This window comes from Euleptes europaea, chromosome 4 (assembly GCF_029931775.1).
Source record: "Euleptes europaea isolate rEulEur1 chromosome 4, rEulEur1.hap1, whole genome shotgun sequence".
Classification (NCBI taxonomy): domain Eukaryota; kingdom Metazoa; phylum Chordata; class Lepidosauria; order Squamata; family Sphaerodactylidae; genus Euleptes; species Euleptes europaea.
In genome coordinates this window covers 60,711,569-60,728,340 of record NC_079315.1, presented here as the reverse complement: position 1 = coordinate 60,728,340, position 16,772 = coordinate 60,711,569, and the positions used below count along the sequence as shown (strand labels likewise).

The 16,772-nt window shown below is 44.7% G+C and overlaps 1 protein-coding gene across 1 annotated transcript; it reads right to left on the bottom strand.

The window, feature by feature from the left end:
* Positions 1-1,224: 1,224 nt before the first annotated feature.
* Positions 1,225-16,278, bottom strand: NXNL2 (nucleoredoxin like 2). Its single transcript, XM_056848532.1, has 2 exons — positions 15,977-16,278; positions 1,225-1,397 (listed from the first exon to the last, which is right to left on the bottom strand). The coding sequence occupies exons 1-2, from the start codon at positions 16,276-16,278 to the stop codon at positions 1,229-1,231; spliced, it is 471 nt and encodes a 156-aa protein (XP_056704510.1). The 3' UTR covers positions 1,225-1,228.
* Between the last annotated feature and the right edge of the window lie 494 nt (positions 16,279-16,772).

The following is a 16,772-nucleotide window of genomic DNA, read 5'->3' as shown; positions in this document are numbered from 1 at the left end:
TGGACATGAAAAACTTATTATGGAACAAGATATTTCTAAACAATTTTAGTCATGATTTGTGGAGACTCATTTCCTCAAGAATTTGACAGGAGGGGGCCTTTTGAGACCCTCTCTCACGGTTCAGCCTATAAAAGGCTGGTCCAGTTGTCCAGTCTTTGTCCTTCCCAGGGAGAGACCATTCTGTCTCTCTTTTGGAATGACTCAGAGCAGCTCTGATTATCTGTCTGTGTATCAGTTTCTATGTGGGGTGTTATTAAATCTGTCTAAGTATTATTCTTCTCTTTGCCTTACAACCATTGTAAGTTCAATAAACCTATATGCTTTACTGCTATGTGTGTGTGGTCTGAGACTGTCCTAAGTAAATGGTTTGTGTTTTCCTATTAAATTCTCTGGCTTTGCTTTGGTAAGTAGCAGGCAGAGGAGACCAAAAAATAAAGAGCTCAGAGGTAAGAGAAAATAAAGATTTTTCTCGCAACAGACGGCTGTGGAAAATCTGTGTGAGACATTCATGCACAAAATATTTACAATACAATTCAGAACAATCTTGAAAACTCCGTAAAAAGCAAACATTTTGGGGCAGTGTTCAAGGGTGCTGCTCACAGTCTGCCACCAAATTGTGATTCATGTAGAAGAACTGTTGCATATTGGGCTCATACAAATGAGGTAGTGAACACAGAACAGAATATGGAGCTGCCACCAACTAGAGGCTTTATGTATATAGTCTGAAGAAGCATTAGGTAAAGAGCCATCAGATTTGATTTTATATGTAATAGAATGATACAAGGAAATAGTAGTAAGCAATAAGTAACTTTATTAAATACTCTTTATTTTTTAATAATATAATTTATAGACCCAAACTCCAAAAAGTCTTCTGGTTAAGAAATATAAAGTTTTCCTTTGCAAAAATAAAGTGCTTGCATAGATTTGAGAGGGCACACTTTCTAGATGTCAGAAAAGGCCCTACTATAAACAGCTGATCTTCCGTCGTCATGGATATTAGGAATGCTTTGGTTATCTTCTATATAACAAAAACATTAGTAATAATACAGAACAGAAGCATTGGGACCTGAAACACTTAACTACTCCATCTACACAGAATCTGAAATAAAGCACCAGAGCATGGGCCAAGGCAACTGTCATGTCCTCTTTTGATCAAGTTGCAACAATAAGAACTCTAGATTTACATGTATACCACAGCTATCTCCTCTGCAGATCCCACTGTTTTGGTTCAAGTACAGAAATTTTCAAAGACATTTGCCCCCTCGACCCAGTTTCGGAAGCAGTTGAGCCCTCTCTCCCGAATATGTTTTCTGCCTTTATCTGTAATGACTTCTCCAGTTTGTTTAACAATCACAAGTTTGGGAATGGCAGTGATGTTGTATTTCTTCTTCAACTCACTGCAAAGAAGAAAAAGGAGGGAAATTAAACAGATAGGTTCACAAGCAATGAAAAACTTATATATTTATTTAAATCAGATTTGTTACATTTAAATTGTGTGTAGTTTCTGTACAAATAATTTTTGAAAAAAACTCTTCTTAAATTCCTGCAAACATTTTAAACCAGGGGTGTCGAACTCATTTGTTCAGAGGGCCGAATAAGACATAAATGTCACTTGGTCGGGCCGGGCCATGTATATCCAATCAAATAAACATATAAACATATAAACAAATAAATAAATGCTACATTCATTTCAACATTGAGGGGGCACCTCTTATCATCCTGCTCCCAAGGTAGTGAACATTTGGGAAAGAGTTATGAAAGTTCTCGAAGACTAGAATATTTATTCTTAATAACCTCAGATAGCAATAATGTGTTGTGGAGGAAAACCAGGACTGGCTCGTGGCTTTGAGGAAGAATAAAATTGTCACCAGGAAACAAATTGTAAGGTACCATGACATGCATGGCTGCCATGATGAGAAGCACTAGACTAGATTTTTCTTTCAACTTGTTACATTCAGGCCCATGTTAAGGCACTGGTGTGCCCTAGGCCAACTTGAAACTACTTGCTCCTATTGTTTACTCTTTCTTAAGTAGAAGCAGTTGAAGTCTTTCGTGCCTTTCTGCTACAATTTTCTTTCACCATTATGCCACATTCAGCAGAAGTATGATGCCAAAGATAAACACATTGAATAGAACTCTTCTTTTTTAGGCATAGACCACAGCTCCCAGGATAGCAGCTAACATCAGGTTCACATGGAGCACAACCTAACCCGCACTGTAAATGTCCTCCCTACATTCTTCTGCCTACTTCCCCTCCACCCAGTTTGCAGCAAAAAATCCCCCTTTTTATACCCCCCTTTGTCATCAGCAAACATACGTACCTGCACAGATACCAAAAAGGGTGGACTACTGCAAGTCTGGTGGCAAGTCTCCTGGCCCTTTCTTGCATGCCCAGGGTGGGGCCGATCACAACTTTGGGGTCAGGAAATGGTTTTCCTCCAAGCAGCACCAAGCTGTATTCAGGAGCAATGGAGGCAGAAGGCAGGCTGCCTTTCTTCCTCCGCTGCTTCTTCGTTGCTTGAGAATACAGCTGGGGGCTGCTTGGAGGCTCTTAAGTGCACAGGAAGCCTGCAAGCAGCACAGAGCTGCATTCACAGGCAACGGAGGGGCAGCAGAGGAAGAAAGGCTTTCTGCCTCCGCTGCCCCTAAATGCAGCTATGGACTGCTTGGATGAATTGCATCCAAGGGTACTTAAAGAACTTGCAGCAGAGGAAAGAAAGAAAGAAAGACAAGCGGGCGAGCGCTGGGCTGGACATCAGGCAGCCCCGTCCAATAGGTGCTGGGGCCGAGCCGGCCACTCACCCGCCCCCCCCCATGCCCCCAGCCAACCTTCTCCCCTCCAGCACTCTCCCTCCCCAGCGACTGGCCCCTCCAAGCTCTGCAGCGCTTCCCTCCTCTCCTGGGGTCCGCTTTGCGGGACTTGTCTATTGCAGCAGCAGCTGGCCAGAGCGTGCCGTCCGGGATAGGGCTGTCGATTCGGTTCCATCTGACATGAAAAACAGCCAAATTTTCCCCGATTCGGCGGTTTCCAGTTCGGATAGAACCAAAGTCAAAAAAGGAGGGAAAACGACAAGCCGAATTTGGCGAGTTCGGGCGGACGCCAAATAAATTCAGGCAAATTTGGCGTCCCCGAATCAGCATTCTCCCGTGGCCAATGGTGGCCCAAGCTGGGTCTTCTTTTGGCCAATCAGAACAGGGATTCTCCCTTTTGAATTGGCCAGAAGAGTATAAAAACTCCCATCCCGTCCCGAGTCTGTATTCATTTCCTTCCATTTTGGTGGTGCTGCTCTTGAGAGATCCTCCTTACTGGAATAAGATTGGATTTACTTCTCCTCCCTGCTCTTGCTGGAAGACATCCACACAGTTTGATTTTTGGGGGTTTTCTCTATACCTTTTCTCGTGTGTGTGTGTGTGTGTGTGTGGGGAAAGCAGATTCTGTGTGTGTGTGTGGGAAGTAGTTTCTGTGGGTGGGGGAGGAAGCCAAAGGGGGGCTTTTGCCTGTTCGGCTGGGGGGGTGCCCGCTCGCCTCTGCGGGAGTGTGCGTTCTGCCTTTTTCTGCTTGTTGCCACCCTCGCCTGGAGTTGAGTCAGTGCGGCGTGAGTCTCCCTCCACTCGGCACCTGCGCCTCCTCCTCCTCGGTTTTTTTGTTTGGGGTTGAGCTGAGCCATACTGGTTTGAGGGGAGGCTTTTGCCTGTTCTGCGGGGGGGGGGTTTGCCTGCTCGCCTCTGCAGGAGTGTGTGTTCTGCCTTTTTCTGCCCATTGCCACCCTCGCCTGGAGTTGAGTGCAGCTGTGCAGCCGTTCCCGTTGCTTCTAATGGGCTAGCCTGTCATTCGTTTTAGTACATCCCATGTCAGTGAGTCTCTGTCTGGCCCGTTCTTCTCCTTCGTTTGGAATTTGTGTCTTCTGGTTCGGGGGGGGGACGTGGTTCTGCTGGGGGGGCTTGATTGCCTCTATGGAGTGTGATTTGGGGGGGTTATCTGTCCTGGGGGGGGCTGACTGCCTCCTTGCGAGTGTGATTGTTGCTGTGGAAGATTTGAATCCAGCAGCATGAAATCTATCAATACTGAAGATACAGAATTTGCGCAGGTCGCACTTATGCTAGTAGCGTTATAAGATGCACTTTGGCTGTGTTGAAATGAAAAGATACATTACCCATGCTAGTTACGCTGTTTACTTATGCTTTGAGCATTCTAGGATGCACTTTCGGGGTAGTATGAAATCTTTTCTTGCTTGTGTTACATCGGATCTTAGAAGCCACGGACTGGCTTCTACTGTGTGTGTGGGTGGGGAGCCAAAGGGGGGTTACCTTGCCTGTCCTGGTGGGGGGGGGTTGATCTCCTCTTTGCGAGTGTGATTGTTGCTGTTTTCACTGGTTTCACAGTGTGGGTTGGTGTCGGTGAGTCTCTCTGGCTGCCCCAGAAACAATGGGAGGTTTTGCCTTGGATCTGCCGCTCTCTAGATGCACATTAAGGATTGCCGGCTCCCATTCATTCCAATGGGCGGATGGGGGGACCCCTTCTAGACCCCATAACTCAGGACCCCCTGACCCAACCTGCACAAACTTGGGGGTTCTTGCAAGTAGGGTCCCTCCAAGCTACTCTGAAAGTTTGGGACCTCTACCTCCACAAATGCCCCCCCCCCGGAGCCGCGGAAAGCCACGGATATGCTTTAAATGGCTTTATTCGGTTGAATTTATTCGGGAACGCTGAATTTCATGCCGAATTCCACCTGAATAGGGGGAGTTTGGACTTCAGCATTTCCTGAAAAAATGGGCTGATTTTTGCCGAATCTGAATTTTACCGAATTTCTTTTTCAACAGTTCTAGTCCGGAAGGGGCGAGCTCCGGGCGGCCGCTGCTGGTGTGGCCAAGGCGGATCTGGAGGAGCATGCGGGGCTGGTTCAGGCTGCCGTCGGGCTCCCTTCCCTTTGGGGCGGCTGCGCAAGCCACAGACTGCACCCTTCACTGCCTCCTTCCCAGGCCTTGCCCCATCCTTTCCTGGCACAGCAAGGCTTGAGCAGCCCCACTCGCCCTGCTCATTCATCTCGCCCTATCTTTCCCAGCAGCAGCAAAGCCTGTGAGGGCCTCACTGCTGCTGGGAAAGACGGGGCAAGGTGGGGGGAGAGGGGCGAGCTGGGCTGCTCGGCCCTTGCTGCACCAGGAAAGGACAGGGTGAGGTTGCTGGCTGGGCGAGCAAGGCCACCGCGACCCTAAGAAACTACAAAGGGAGGGGGGCTGGCTGCTTCAGCTCGGGGGCCTGAAAAGAGCCCTCCGGGGGCCAGATCCGGCCAGCGGGCCTGGGGTTTGACACCCCTGTTTTAAACCCTACTTAATACACAACATTCTATCAACCACATGGAATTAAAAACTATGTAAACATTTTTTTACATAGAAGATTGAACCTGGGGGGAAATACCTGATTTTAAATCAAGCTTTATAAATAAAGGACAATAGGACATTAGTTGTTAGTATTTACTATTGGGGGTTTTCTACTGGGTTCAGGGGCTGGAAAGTCATCACAGTTACCAGGGTAACTGGGCATTTCAAGAGACATGGGCATCCCATTCCTGAAGGGGGGGGAAGTTAGGCAGTGACCAGGAGCTGTGCAGCAATGCCACCGCCAGAGAGGCTTCCCGGCCGCCAAAAATAAAATAAAAGGAATTTAAAATATAAAAGAATGCAAATGCTCTCATTGAAAACAGCGAGGCTACTCCATCAAAAAGGTAGTGTAGCAATGCTGCAGTGTGAGGGGGCATTCCTGGGGTGAAAGGGGTTAGGAAGCTGCCTAAAGGCAGCTCTGTCCCCAGGAACGGCCCCCCCATGCCACCATGGGCTTTCCCTTCTGGGAATTCCCTGCTCACATGGCTGCGCTGGCAGTGGAGGCCAGCGCAGCTCCACAGCTCCCCATTGCCAGCGTATTTGTTCTCAGGATGGCATAAGTGCCACTTATCCTGGGTTAAAGGGGCACTTATGCCTGCACGGAGTCATGCCAGCGCCTAAGGAGCTTTCCCCCCCGCCTTCAAGATTGCAGCCTAAGATCACCAACTACATCCAACTGGACAACCTTGTATTCTTTGACATCCTTTAACTCTCTGACCCCTGCACTGTGTGCCGTTCTCATATGGTGAATATTTATGACTGTAGCAACCAAGCAGTATGGACATTTACTTTCTACCCCATGGAGAAGCAGTGATATTTCCAGAACAATCACCCTTGCTTCTGGAAATTCCTGGGCATTTCAGCAGATTATACTGCCTAGCCGTAGGTCATTCCATACATGGGTCAGCAAAGCAAGAGAACGGGGTGCTTCTCTTCTGAGTCGTTCTTGGCTCTGTGGTTGTTCTGTTACCCTGTGGAATGATGTGTGTGTGTTATTGCTGCCTTTCTTTCTTTCATTTAAAATGTTGGTTGCTAGCTAGACCCAAATGATAAGGTTTGCCTTGAGGAAGCCCCATTTCCATCTCCCTGAGGTGGGATTCACCTGCCCACCTGCTTCCTTCTGCAGCATTCTTTCCTGCTGAGCTACCTGGAAACCCACAAAGCTTCCACTTGTGAACTTGCTATCATAGCTTCCATGGTTCCTTGTCCAAGCAAATAAGGAACTTTTTCCCCCTATTCCTTGCAAAAAGTTTTTCGTGTATGATTTCTGGTCACATGGGTGTCCTCATTGATGTGAATCAGAGATCTGTGTACAGGTTTCCAAGTTTAGCTACTGACCTCACACAGGTCAGTGTGTGTGCAGTATAAAGTGGGGGGGAGAGAGAGAGAGTTCATTGGTTCTCGTAGGTTATCCGGGCTGTGTAACCGTGGTCTTGGTATTTTCTTTCCTGACGTTTCGCCAGCAGCTGTGGCCGGCATCTTCAGAGGAGTAACACTGAAGGACAGTGTCTCGGACACTGTCCTTCAGTGTTACTCCTCTGAAGATGCCGGCCACAGCTGCTGGCGAAACGTCAGGAAAGAAAATACCAAGACCACGGTTACACAGCCCGGATAACCTACGAGAACCAATGAACTCTGACCGTGAAAGCCTTCAACAATATTTAGGGAGAGAGAGAGGTTCATTCAGCCTTCTTTCATGGAAAGTGCAGTGCTGGCCTGTCAAATGTATCATCTGGGCTTTGTAGATGAGCATCAAGCTGACAGGTTGTAGATGTTAATAATAAAGAAACATATTTTGGGTGAGCTATGCCTAGAAGTGATACACCTAAGCAGAGACCATACGGGTGATTAGTGGCCCAGGTCAAACCCAGCTTGAAACAGGGTCTAAATGAAGGACTGTGATTTATGCTGGCTAATTGCTATACACACACACATAACTCCACTGATTTCTGTTTCTGACTATGCAGGTAACAATATGGAATGGGATATAATTTGCTACTTGCTGTTCCTAATCGATTTCTCTCATTCTGTTTGCTTCATCTCCTCCTGCTTGTCTCTCTCCCATCCTGCTGAGATTGAAAGTGGATCCGGAAAGCACCAATTGTAAAATGAAGCTGATTGAAAAGCAGGTTACTGGGTGTTATATAACTTGGTTGTTGCTAGCACCACCGGAAAAGACCTATATGGAGTAGAAAAGGTGTGAGCTTACCTCAGGGAGATTTTAAGATAAGAACTGAAGAGTTTGAGCAACTTGGTATAAATTGAAATCTGTTTTGTTTCCTGACTACAGATGTTATATGTGGTACAAAAAATGGCAGGTGAGCATTTCTAGTGGCATGATACTCTCAGGGTGCTAGTACAAAAAACAGGCCCTACTTCCAGCAGCTACCCACCTGAGGATGATCATAAAACATGAAGCAGGTACATTTGGGAACAGGTGAATGGTTAGTTACCCTCATTCCAGCCGAGGACTTTATAAATCAGAACCCTGATGGTGTGGGTATTTTAAAAATGTAAAAGGTGCCAGGCAGCAGGGCCTTTGTGAAAATCTGCCATGTTCCTATAATGTTATGATGTTTTCGAGTTTCCATGATATTCAAATTACATTACATTTCTATCCCATCGTTCCTCCTAGGAGCTCAGGTTGATGTACATGCACTTTTCTCTTTCTTCTTGTGAGGCTGGTTAGGCTGAGAGAGAATGCCTGGCCCAGCAAGTTTTGTGGAAAGCACAGATTTGAACCTGGGTCTCCCTTGTCCTACTACAACACATGCTCACAATAAGTAGTAATGAAAATGGAACTACTTATTGCAAATCCTACTGACACAGTGGCAGCTGCCAGCACCATCCCTATCGAGCTTCTCTCCCTCTTCCCACATTCAAAATGCCTTCCCCATGCTGCCTCTGGTTAGCACTTCCAAAGTGAGCACACTGGCTTCACTTGTTACACATCATCTGGGTTCCCTCATGTGCAAAACAGCCAAGATTCAGGGGCTTCCTCCCCACTGCATTGAGCACAATCATTACAGCAGTGAAGGAGCCCACAGAGATTCCAATGTAGGCAGTGCAGCAGCATCAGACTCTTCTCCACTGTGGGGAAACCAGGCTGGCTGGCAAGGAAGCCAGCATGTGACAAAAGAACAGACAGTATGTGCAGGGAGTATGGGTCCAAGTCAAATGGGGGAACGGGAGTGCAGTGCGTAGACAAGTCCCTACTTACTCATGGGGGGCATGTGTGTGTGGGGATGAGACACCGGTAAGATGAACTCAGGGACATGGTTCAAAAGCAACTATGAATGGAGAATTATACTCACACAGGAGACAGGGATTAAGTTCAAAAGATTTAACTGTGGAAGGATAGCTGCCGTGAGCAATGAAAACATGATACGATAAACAGAAGAGAAGAGATAGAATAACAAGAAAGGGGATACTATGGAGGGAAACAGTGAAGCAGCTATGACCACAGAGCTCCCCAAGGTGTCTTCTCTCTCCTACCAATCACTTTTGTCACCCACAAATTAGCCACCATTTCTGTTATTAGAGCACCACTACTGTTTTCCTACACAATTCCTTGCTGTTATGCTTATTCCCTGTATCTTCCTTGGTTATTTTACGAGATCCAGTCACCATAACTGATGCCATTATCATTCCAGACCCCCTTAATCCCAAAGATGCAGATCTACTATATTTTGTATCCATTTAACGGGATCTGCAAATTACCTCAAGATTGTTTACTGAGGAAGCATCACTGCCGCATCCCATTCCTCCCATTCCATGTCAGTTTCAACAGGAGACCAAATGCTTGTGAAATACTGAAATGGCACTGACACCAGCATTAGTGTTGCCCCATTCCTGCAGGGGAAACAGGACCCAGGGGATGGTTGAAGGAATATGATGCACCAGCCTTGCTGAAGATAAGCAAGTGGGAAGAAGGTCAGTGCCTGCACAGGAGCCTCCTGGGAACCTTATGTAAACTGTTTTAATGGAACAAAGGCACACTATTAGTGGAGTAAATAAGACTGGAGCCAAAAGACTACTGCAAAGTAATAGTTCATGGAGTCCAATTCATTAAACTTTATTAGGCTGAATGCATTCACCAGCCTCTGTTCAAGATCACACAATTTCCTATCTTTTTTGCTTACATAGTGCACACGTTAAAACAGGCGCTTTAACTAGCAGTTCCTTTGTTTGTTTGTTTTAAACAGCATACGTGTACTTGCATCTCTTTTCTTAAATCTGAGGTTGTTGCATTTTTAAACATGACGATCTGGATATCAATTTTACTAATGCAGATCTTACGGTTACATGAAAGGGCATATAGAGTCCAACAAGCAATAAACTCAACAGACTCCCTGTCTTGGTACCTGTTAGGGAAACTAATGTTGAGAAATGGACCTGTCGTGACGTAATGTTGAGAGTGTCAGATTAAGATCTGGAAGACCCAGATTTGAATTCCCATTCTGCCATGGAAGCTTGCTTGGGTAATCATGGGCCAGTCACTCACTACCACACAGGGTTGTTGTGAAGATGAAATGGAGGAGAGGAGAACAGTGTAAGCCACTTTGGAGAGTACAGAGGGGTATAAATTATATAAAGAAATAAACATTTATCATGTGAAACTGATATAGTAAAATAATCAGAGAAAGACTCTACTCCAGAGAAAGAGAACAAAGGAATCAGCCGGGGGTGTGTTATTACAAAACAATGTCCTGCACTGGAGAGAAGTCTACTCTTGTTTCCATTGCTCACTTCTCTCAAGATGATCAATGAGAACAGTAAAGCATTTTGGCCTTTGAGTTTATCTGCCATGACCTCAAGATGGTCTCTGGTACCGAATAAAAACCCAGGAAATGTTATCTCCACACAATATTTATGCAAGGTCAAGATCTGACATGGAATGCAAGTCGCTGCTCTAGCCACCAGCAAAGTGACTTCCCTAGGAACAGTCATAAGTGCATCTCCATCTTCAGGCAAATGTGAACTAGTGGGAATTACTACCTGATGCAGAACTGAGGGGATTCTGAAACTGAAATGCCAGCCTCTCAGATGTGTGTGCAAAAATATAAACTGAGTTGCTTTAGGGAAGAGCTTATTTAGAAATAGCAACTACTATGGCTCAAAATAAGGAATGACAACACTTTGTGTGTGCATATATTTCAAGCTGAGTACAATGGTGCTGGATATGTAAAACAAACTAAACACAATAAAATAAAAGCTCTGACAATGAAGTGTTTCCTTTGTATTATTTACATACAAGTAACTTTTCAAATGAGTATAAGGATATGGTCAATGTAATAAGTCTTACATTGAATCAATAAAGCAACATCTTGTTACAAATCTAAGTACAACATACAAAAATTGCTATGGTAAATATAAACATATGGTAAATATAAATTGAAGCCACAGCCTTCAATTTGCAAGATCTGAGCAAGGCTGTCAAAGATAGGACATTTTGGAGGACTTTCATTCATGGGGTCGCCATGAGTTGGAGGCGACTTCGCAGCACTTAACACACACACACAAATATAAACAAGGACACAGTGGGGTGGGACAAGTCCCCGGTAAAAGATCTTGTTTCTTCCTTCTTCAGCCACCTGTGTCCAGTCCTGTGTCCTCTTCTTATGTTGCAATAAGCTTTAATAATTTCACAGTTTCTTTTCTGTAACAAGAGCCTAAGCTTCTTGTATGGTTATAACAAGAGCCTATGCTTCTTGTAAGATGATTGTTAGCTAAAAGTAAAGACAATGCTTGCTAAGTCATATTATAAAACAAATAAAAATATTTTATAATGATTTATAGAAGAATACTCACGAGCATAAGCTTCCTATGGTTGAGATAACACACTTTGGTGTAGTTTAATGTCCCATGGGATCCTAGATGGTCTCTGACCTGTGATTCTAATGGGGCTGACTCATAGCTAATTTATCCTTCACAGAGGTATGTAACTAATTAAGGTGATTCAGGCAGCGTTCACAGAAATCCTGTATATTCACATGATGCATTTAACCCATTGGGTTCTAAAGAATTAAAAAGGGAGATGAAGCGAGATTCTTGCTGGTTCAATATTTTATCTATGTTAGCCTTCTGGTGTTTACGTGATTTAAATTGCCAAATGGCAAAAAATCTAAGATCAGTGTCCGAGTGTTTGAATTTTTTAAAATGGGCTACGATTGGTGCGTCAATCACATTATTTCGAATTCTGGAAAAATGTTCCCCTATTCTTAACTTTAAAGGTCTCGTGGTTTTGCCGACATCAATACATTGACATGGGCATAATAAAATGTAAATAACATTCATTGAGTTGCAATTAGTAAATGTGTTTAATTTAATTTAACTACGGTCTTGGCTTCGTACCAACACCAAAATACTCACCATTACAAACACGGGTTGATGTTTTCAAATTAACTAGATTAATTAGACTCAAAGATTTTTTCAAGGACTCTCATACAACTAAAAAATATTCCAGCTTTAGAATAAAACCTAGTTTTATACCCCCCCACTCAAAACCCTCAAATCATGACATTCTATCATTTGGTGAACAGGGACATTACTAAGATGGAAAAGAAAAAAATTCCCTTTAAAAATTATTTTTATGATAATGAAAAAAGGGCTTTGGAGAAATTAAACAACTTAAAAGACATAATCATAAAACCAGCAGAAAAAGGCGGAGCTATTGTGCTCCTTAATAAAAAGGATTATGAAAATGAGTGTTTAAACAACTTAATAACTCAGAATACTACACTCCACTCAAAATAGATCCATCTAATGCAGTTCTAAAAGTTATTAAAACGGTTGTATATGAAGCCCTGACACTGGATTTAATTACCAAAAATGAAGCTGACTATTTGATTAATAAATATCCAAAAATTCCTACCTTCTACGTACTTTCTAAAAACCACAAAGGGGTGTTACCACCTCCAGGGTGCCCTACTGTTTCTGGGATTAATGGCCTACTCGACCCCATTTCTAAATATCTAGAAAGTTTTCTACATGAATTTGCTGTAAATACTCCGTCTTATATCACATGAACACATGAAGCTGCCTTCTACTGAATCAGACCCTTGGTCCATCAAAGTCAGTATTGTCTATTCAGACTGGCAGCAGCTCTCCAGGGTCTCAGGCAGGGACCCTGTATCCTAGACACAACTCAATTTATTCAACAAATAGGACAGGTTAAAACCACCAAGGGAGCTGTGATTATAACTTTAGATGTTATATCACTATATACCAACATTCCGTTGGAAGATGCCCGTGCTATTATTGAAACACATTTAAGACAAAGGACTAAAAAAAACCCACCAACACATTTCCTTATGAATGTACTAGATTATTTGAAAACCATTTTTTCAGGTTCAGGGACAACCTATATAAACAGATTAAGGGGGTAGCGATGGGTTCTGCAGCTGCACCTTCCATAGCAAATATTTATATGAATCATTTTTTGGGGGAAAAAACATATTTACAACAATAAACTTTTTAAACGACATGTTATATTCTATCGTTGTTTTGTGGATGACCTTATAATGATTATGGATAATGCACAAGAATACCTTACCTTACTAACAGAACTAAATTCAGTTTCGCCTCATATAAAATTTGAAGGCAAAATAAGTCATTCTAATTTACTATTCTTAGATGTGGAGGTATTTTTGGAAAATGAAGGACACTTATGAATTAAACCTTACCAAAAACCTACAGATAAAAAAGCCCTCCTCCATTATAGGTCACACCATCCTAATCATTTAAAAAATAACCTGTCTTATGGGCAATTTTTAAGACTAAAAAGGAATTCTACTAAACACTCAGACTATCTCACAGCTGCAAACTCTTTCTCAAACATCTTAACCCACTGAGGCTACCCGACTACAACAACAGAGTCAGCAAAATGTTGGGCGGACCGAATGCCTCGTCATGAGCTCTTTGTTAAAAAAAGACAAGGCTCATAACAGAATATTCACAAGCTTACAATTTACACCTTTAGCCAGCAAAATTAAAAATATTATAAACAGACATTGGCATGTTGTTCAAGACATACCGTACCTGGATGCACAGAACCTCCTATAGTAGCTTTAAGACGTACTTTGTCTTTAAGAGACCATCCTGTCCATACCGGCATTAGATCTCCCTCAGTACAAATGGGGCCGGCTGGCCAATTCCACTGCGGCGCATGTGCAGTGTGCACGTACTCACTCCCAGTCAAACAATTTACATGCGAGAAGGCCGGTTTTCATTTTAAAATAAACACATTTATTAATTGCAACTCGATGAATGTTATTTACATTTTATTATGCCCATGTCAACGTATTTATATCAGCAAAACCACGAGACCTTTAAAGTTAAGAATAGGGGAACATTTTTCCAGAATTCGAAATAATGTGATTGACGCACCAATCGTAGCCCATTTTAAAAAAATTCAAACACTCGGACACTGATCTTAGATTTTTTGCCATTTGGCAATTTAAATCATGTAAACACCAAAAGGCTAACATAGATAAAATATTGAACCAACAAGAATCAATGTAAGACTTATTATATTGACCATATCCTTATACTCATTTGAAAAGTTACTTGTATGTAAATAATACAAAGGAAACACTTCATTGTCAGAGCTTTTATTTTATTGTGTTTAGTTTGTTTTACATATCAGCACCATTGTACTCAGCTTGAAATATATGCACACACAAAGTGTTGTTATTCCTTATTTTGAGCCATAGTAGTTGCTATTTCTAAATAAGCCCCTCAGATGTGGCTGAAGGAATATATCCTGAACACCTACAGCTGAATCCAAAGGTTGTCTTTTGCCCTGAGTTACATCTGCCTGAAGAAGGGGGGTAATTTTTGCCAGCTCCTCCACTGCAGCCTACAGAGCTCTTCAAAATCATGCCACTGAGAGACAGCAGACACAAACAGCAATGGGAGGATGAGGGCCTGCAGTGGGAGGGGGCTCTTGGGATTTCTGCCCTAACATTCCTGTGATATCAAACAGTGACCCACATTGCCCTTCTCCCAGCCATTCTTATAGCCTTTACTCCTGTAACACTCCAACAGTAGCCTTTTATATTTGTGTGGGGGCATGCAGGGAAGGAAGCTAACTCTACACTACAACATCAAATCTTTGCCTCTCAGCCTTGCTGCATGTTTTTTTTAAATCCTTATTCAATTCTATCCCCCTTCTACATGGGAGACTGTTTCAAAAACAAACAAACAAACAAACAAACAAACAAACAGGTGACTCATTCTGCAGACACCTAAATCCATCTGCAAACAAATTATTTTTATTTTTTTTCTAGGCTGTCTTTCCGCATTAATGCCTTGCCATGCTAAGAATGGCCCAGGCTAGCCTGATCTCATCAGATCTCAGAAGCTAAGCAGGGTCGGCCCTGGTTAGTATTTGGATGGGAGTCTACCAAGGAAGTCTAGGGTTGCTGTGCAGAGGAAGGCACTGGCAAACCACCTCTGTTAGTCTCTTGCACTTTATTAACACATGCTAAGAAGGCCTCTCAACGTGAATTTGTGAGGATGGGTTACTACATCACTAGCCCGGATTAGGCTAAAAATAATCTCAACTCTGAATAATTGGGATGTAAATCTCATTAAAATAGACCGGATGCTTCCCAGCATCAGCACGACACTATAGTGGATAGTAGGGGATCTGAACCAGGCAGAGGACTGGATTTATTTCTTGACTAAGACATGAAATCACAGAGCCTGGAGCCGATGCCTTTCCCAGCTAATCTACTTCACAGGGCTGCCTGGGAAAGAGTGAAGCAATTCCCATGGGTGCTGAGGTGAGCTCCTTGGAGGAAGGATAGGACACAAGGATGGTAGATAAGTAAGCAGGCATTCCAGGATGAAGAGTTAATATAAAATAAGATGCTGGAAGATTTTTTTTTAAGTGAGTTTACACACTCCAGTTCATCATTTCATGGGTTTCAAGTCAAGGGGCTGTATGAAATGTCCATCACACACGTGGGGGATTTTTTTTTGATTTTTTTTTTTGCTCTCAGACCAATGGTCTCCTCAGACAGCACCATGAGATCCTTTCGGCTGATCTTGCCAGGAGCTCAGCAGAACCTGGGCCCTTCTACTGGCAAAGTACACTCTCTGCCACTGAGTTATAGCCCACCCTCCCCTTTCTAGATTTTGCAGGTCACTTCAGGAGGATTTCACATGCAATGCTACAAAGGCAATTCCCAGTGGGTCGCCGTGTTGGTCTGTCTGCAGTAGTAGAAAAGAGCAAGAGTCCAGCAGCACCTTAAAGACTCACCAAAATAACTAATATTTTTGTTAAGTCTTTAAGGTGCTACTGGACTCTTGCTCTTTTCTACTAACGCTACAAAGGGTTCAGGTGGTCCAATCACGCAACGATGAAGCATCGGCTTAGGTGCATGTATAGTGGCCCGATCCCAAAGGCGACACGGAACTCCCCCCCCCCCCCCGAACATACCACTTTAGGGGTGTGCTTCAGCCCTGGCATTTCTTCTTTGGAATCGGGGGTCTCCCCAACCCGGGAAGGCCGTCCCCCCCGCCTCTTCCCGCCCCCGCCAGGGCCTTGCCCTCGGCGGCACGTGGCGCAGCGGCGCCCCGGCATACTCACTGCTTGAAGGGGTCCTGGAAGGGCAGCGCCAGCCAGTCGCCGTGCATGTCCTGCATGTAGCCCGCCATCTCCTCGGGGCTGCGGTCGGAGGAGACGAAGACGACCTCGAAAGGCGCCGGCGAGGGCGCCTCCTCCACCAGCTCGCCGTAGAAGTCGCACAGGACCGGGGTGAACTCGCGGCACAGGGAGCACCACGCGGCCGAGAAGTACAAGCCCACCACCTTGTTCTGCAGGGCTGCCTCGGGGTCCACCGCCTGCCCCTCCTTGTTGGTGAGCAGCCGCCCGCTGAACACGTCCACCATCCTGACGGGGGTCGGGGGGCGCCTGAGAGAGAGAGAGAGAGAGAGGACACGCCCCTGAAGGAGGATCAAGCCTTTTTTTGTGGGGGGGGGGGGAGAGGGTGATCCCCACCCGTTGCTCTCAACCCGACGGCCCCAGTGGAGGGAACGTGGAAGTCGGGGCTGACCCCACGCCTTGCCCTTCCCTAACCCTCTCTGGCGCAAGGGTTTCTGCGGGGAGGGGGCTCGGCCAGACTTTGCTTTCGTCTCCCGGGCTGTTCAGAGGGAGTTTGCTTTTCTCCCGCTTCGGCTCCTTGGGATGCTCGAGGGGAAGGGGGGCGCGCGCGCGAGGCGGGGGGGGGGGAGGAGGATCAGCAACAAGTGCTAAAATCGGATCCCAGGCAAAAAACAAAACACTTCCCCGAGCAAAACCCGGCAGCGCCTCTGCAAAGAGCCTCTGCAAAGAGCTCAAGGGGGTCCGATCCGCCGAGCGGCAGGATCTGCGCCTGGACACTGGC

What these genes read in the sequence shown, in the direction of transcription:
- NXNL2 (XM_056848532.1), bottom strand. Translation starts at nt 16,278, where the DNA reads ATGGTGGACGTGTTCAGCGGGCGGCTGCTCACCAACAAGGAGGGGCAG. An exon ending in TTCCAGGACCCCTTCAAGCA is followed by an intron (nt 1,398 to 15,976) that starts GTGAGTATGCCG and finishes TCTTCTTTGCAG; the next exon opens with TGAGTTGAAGAAGAAATACA.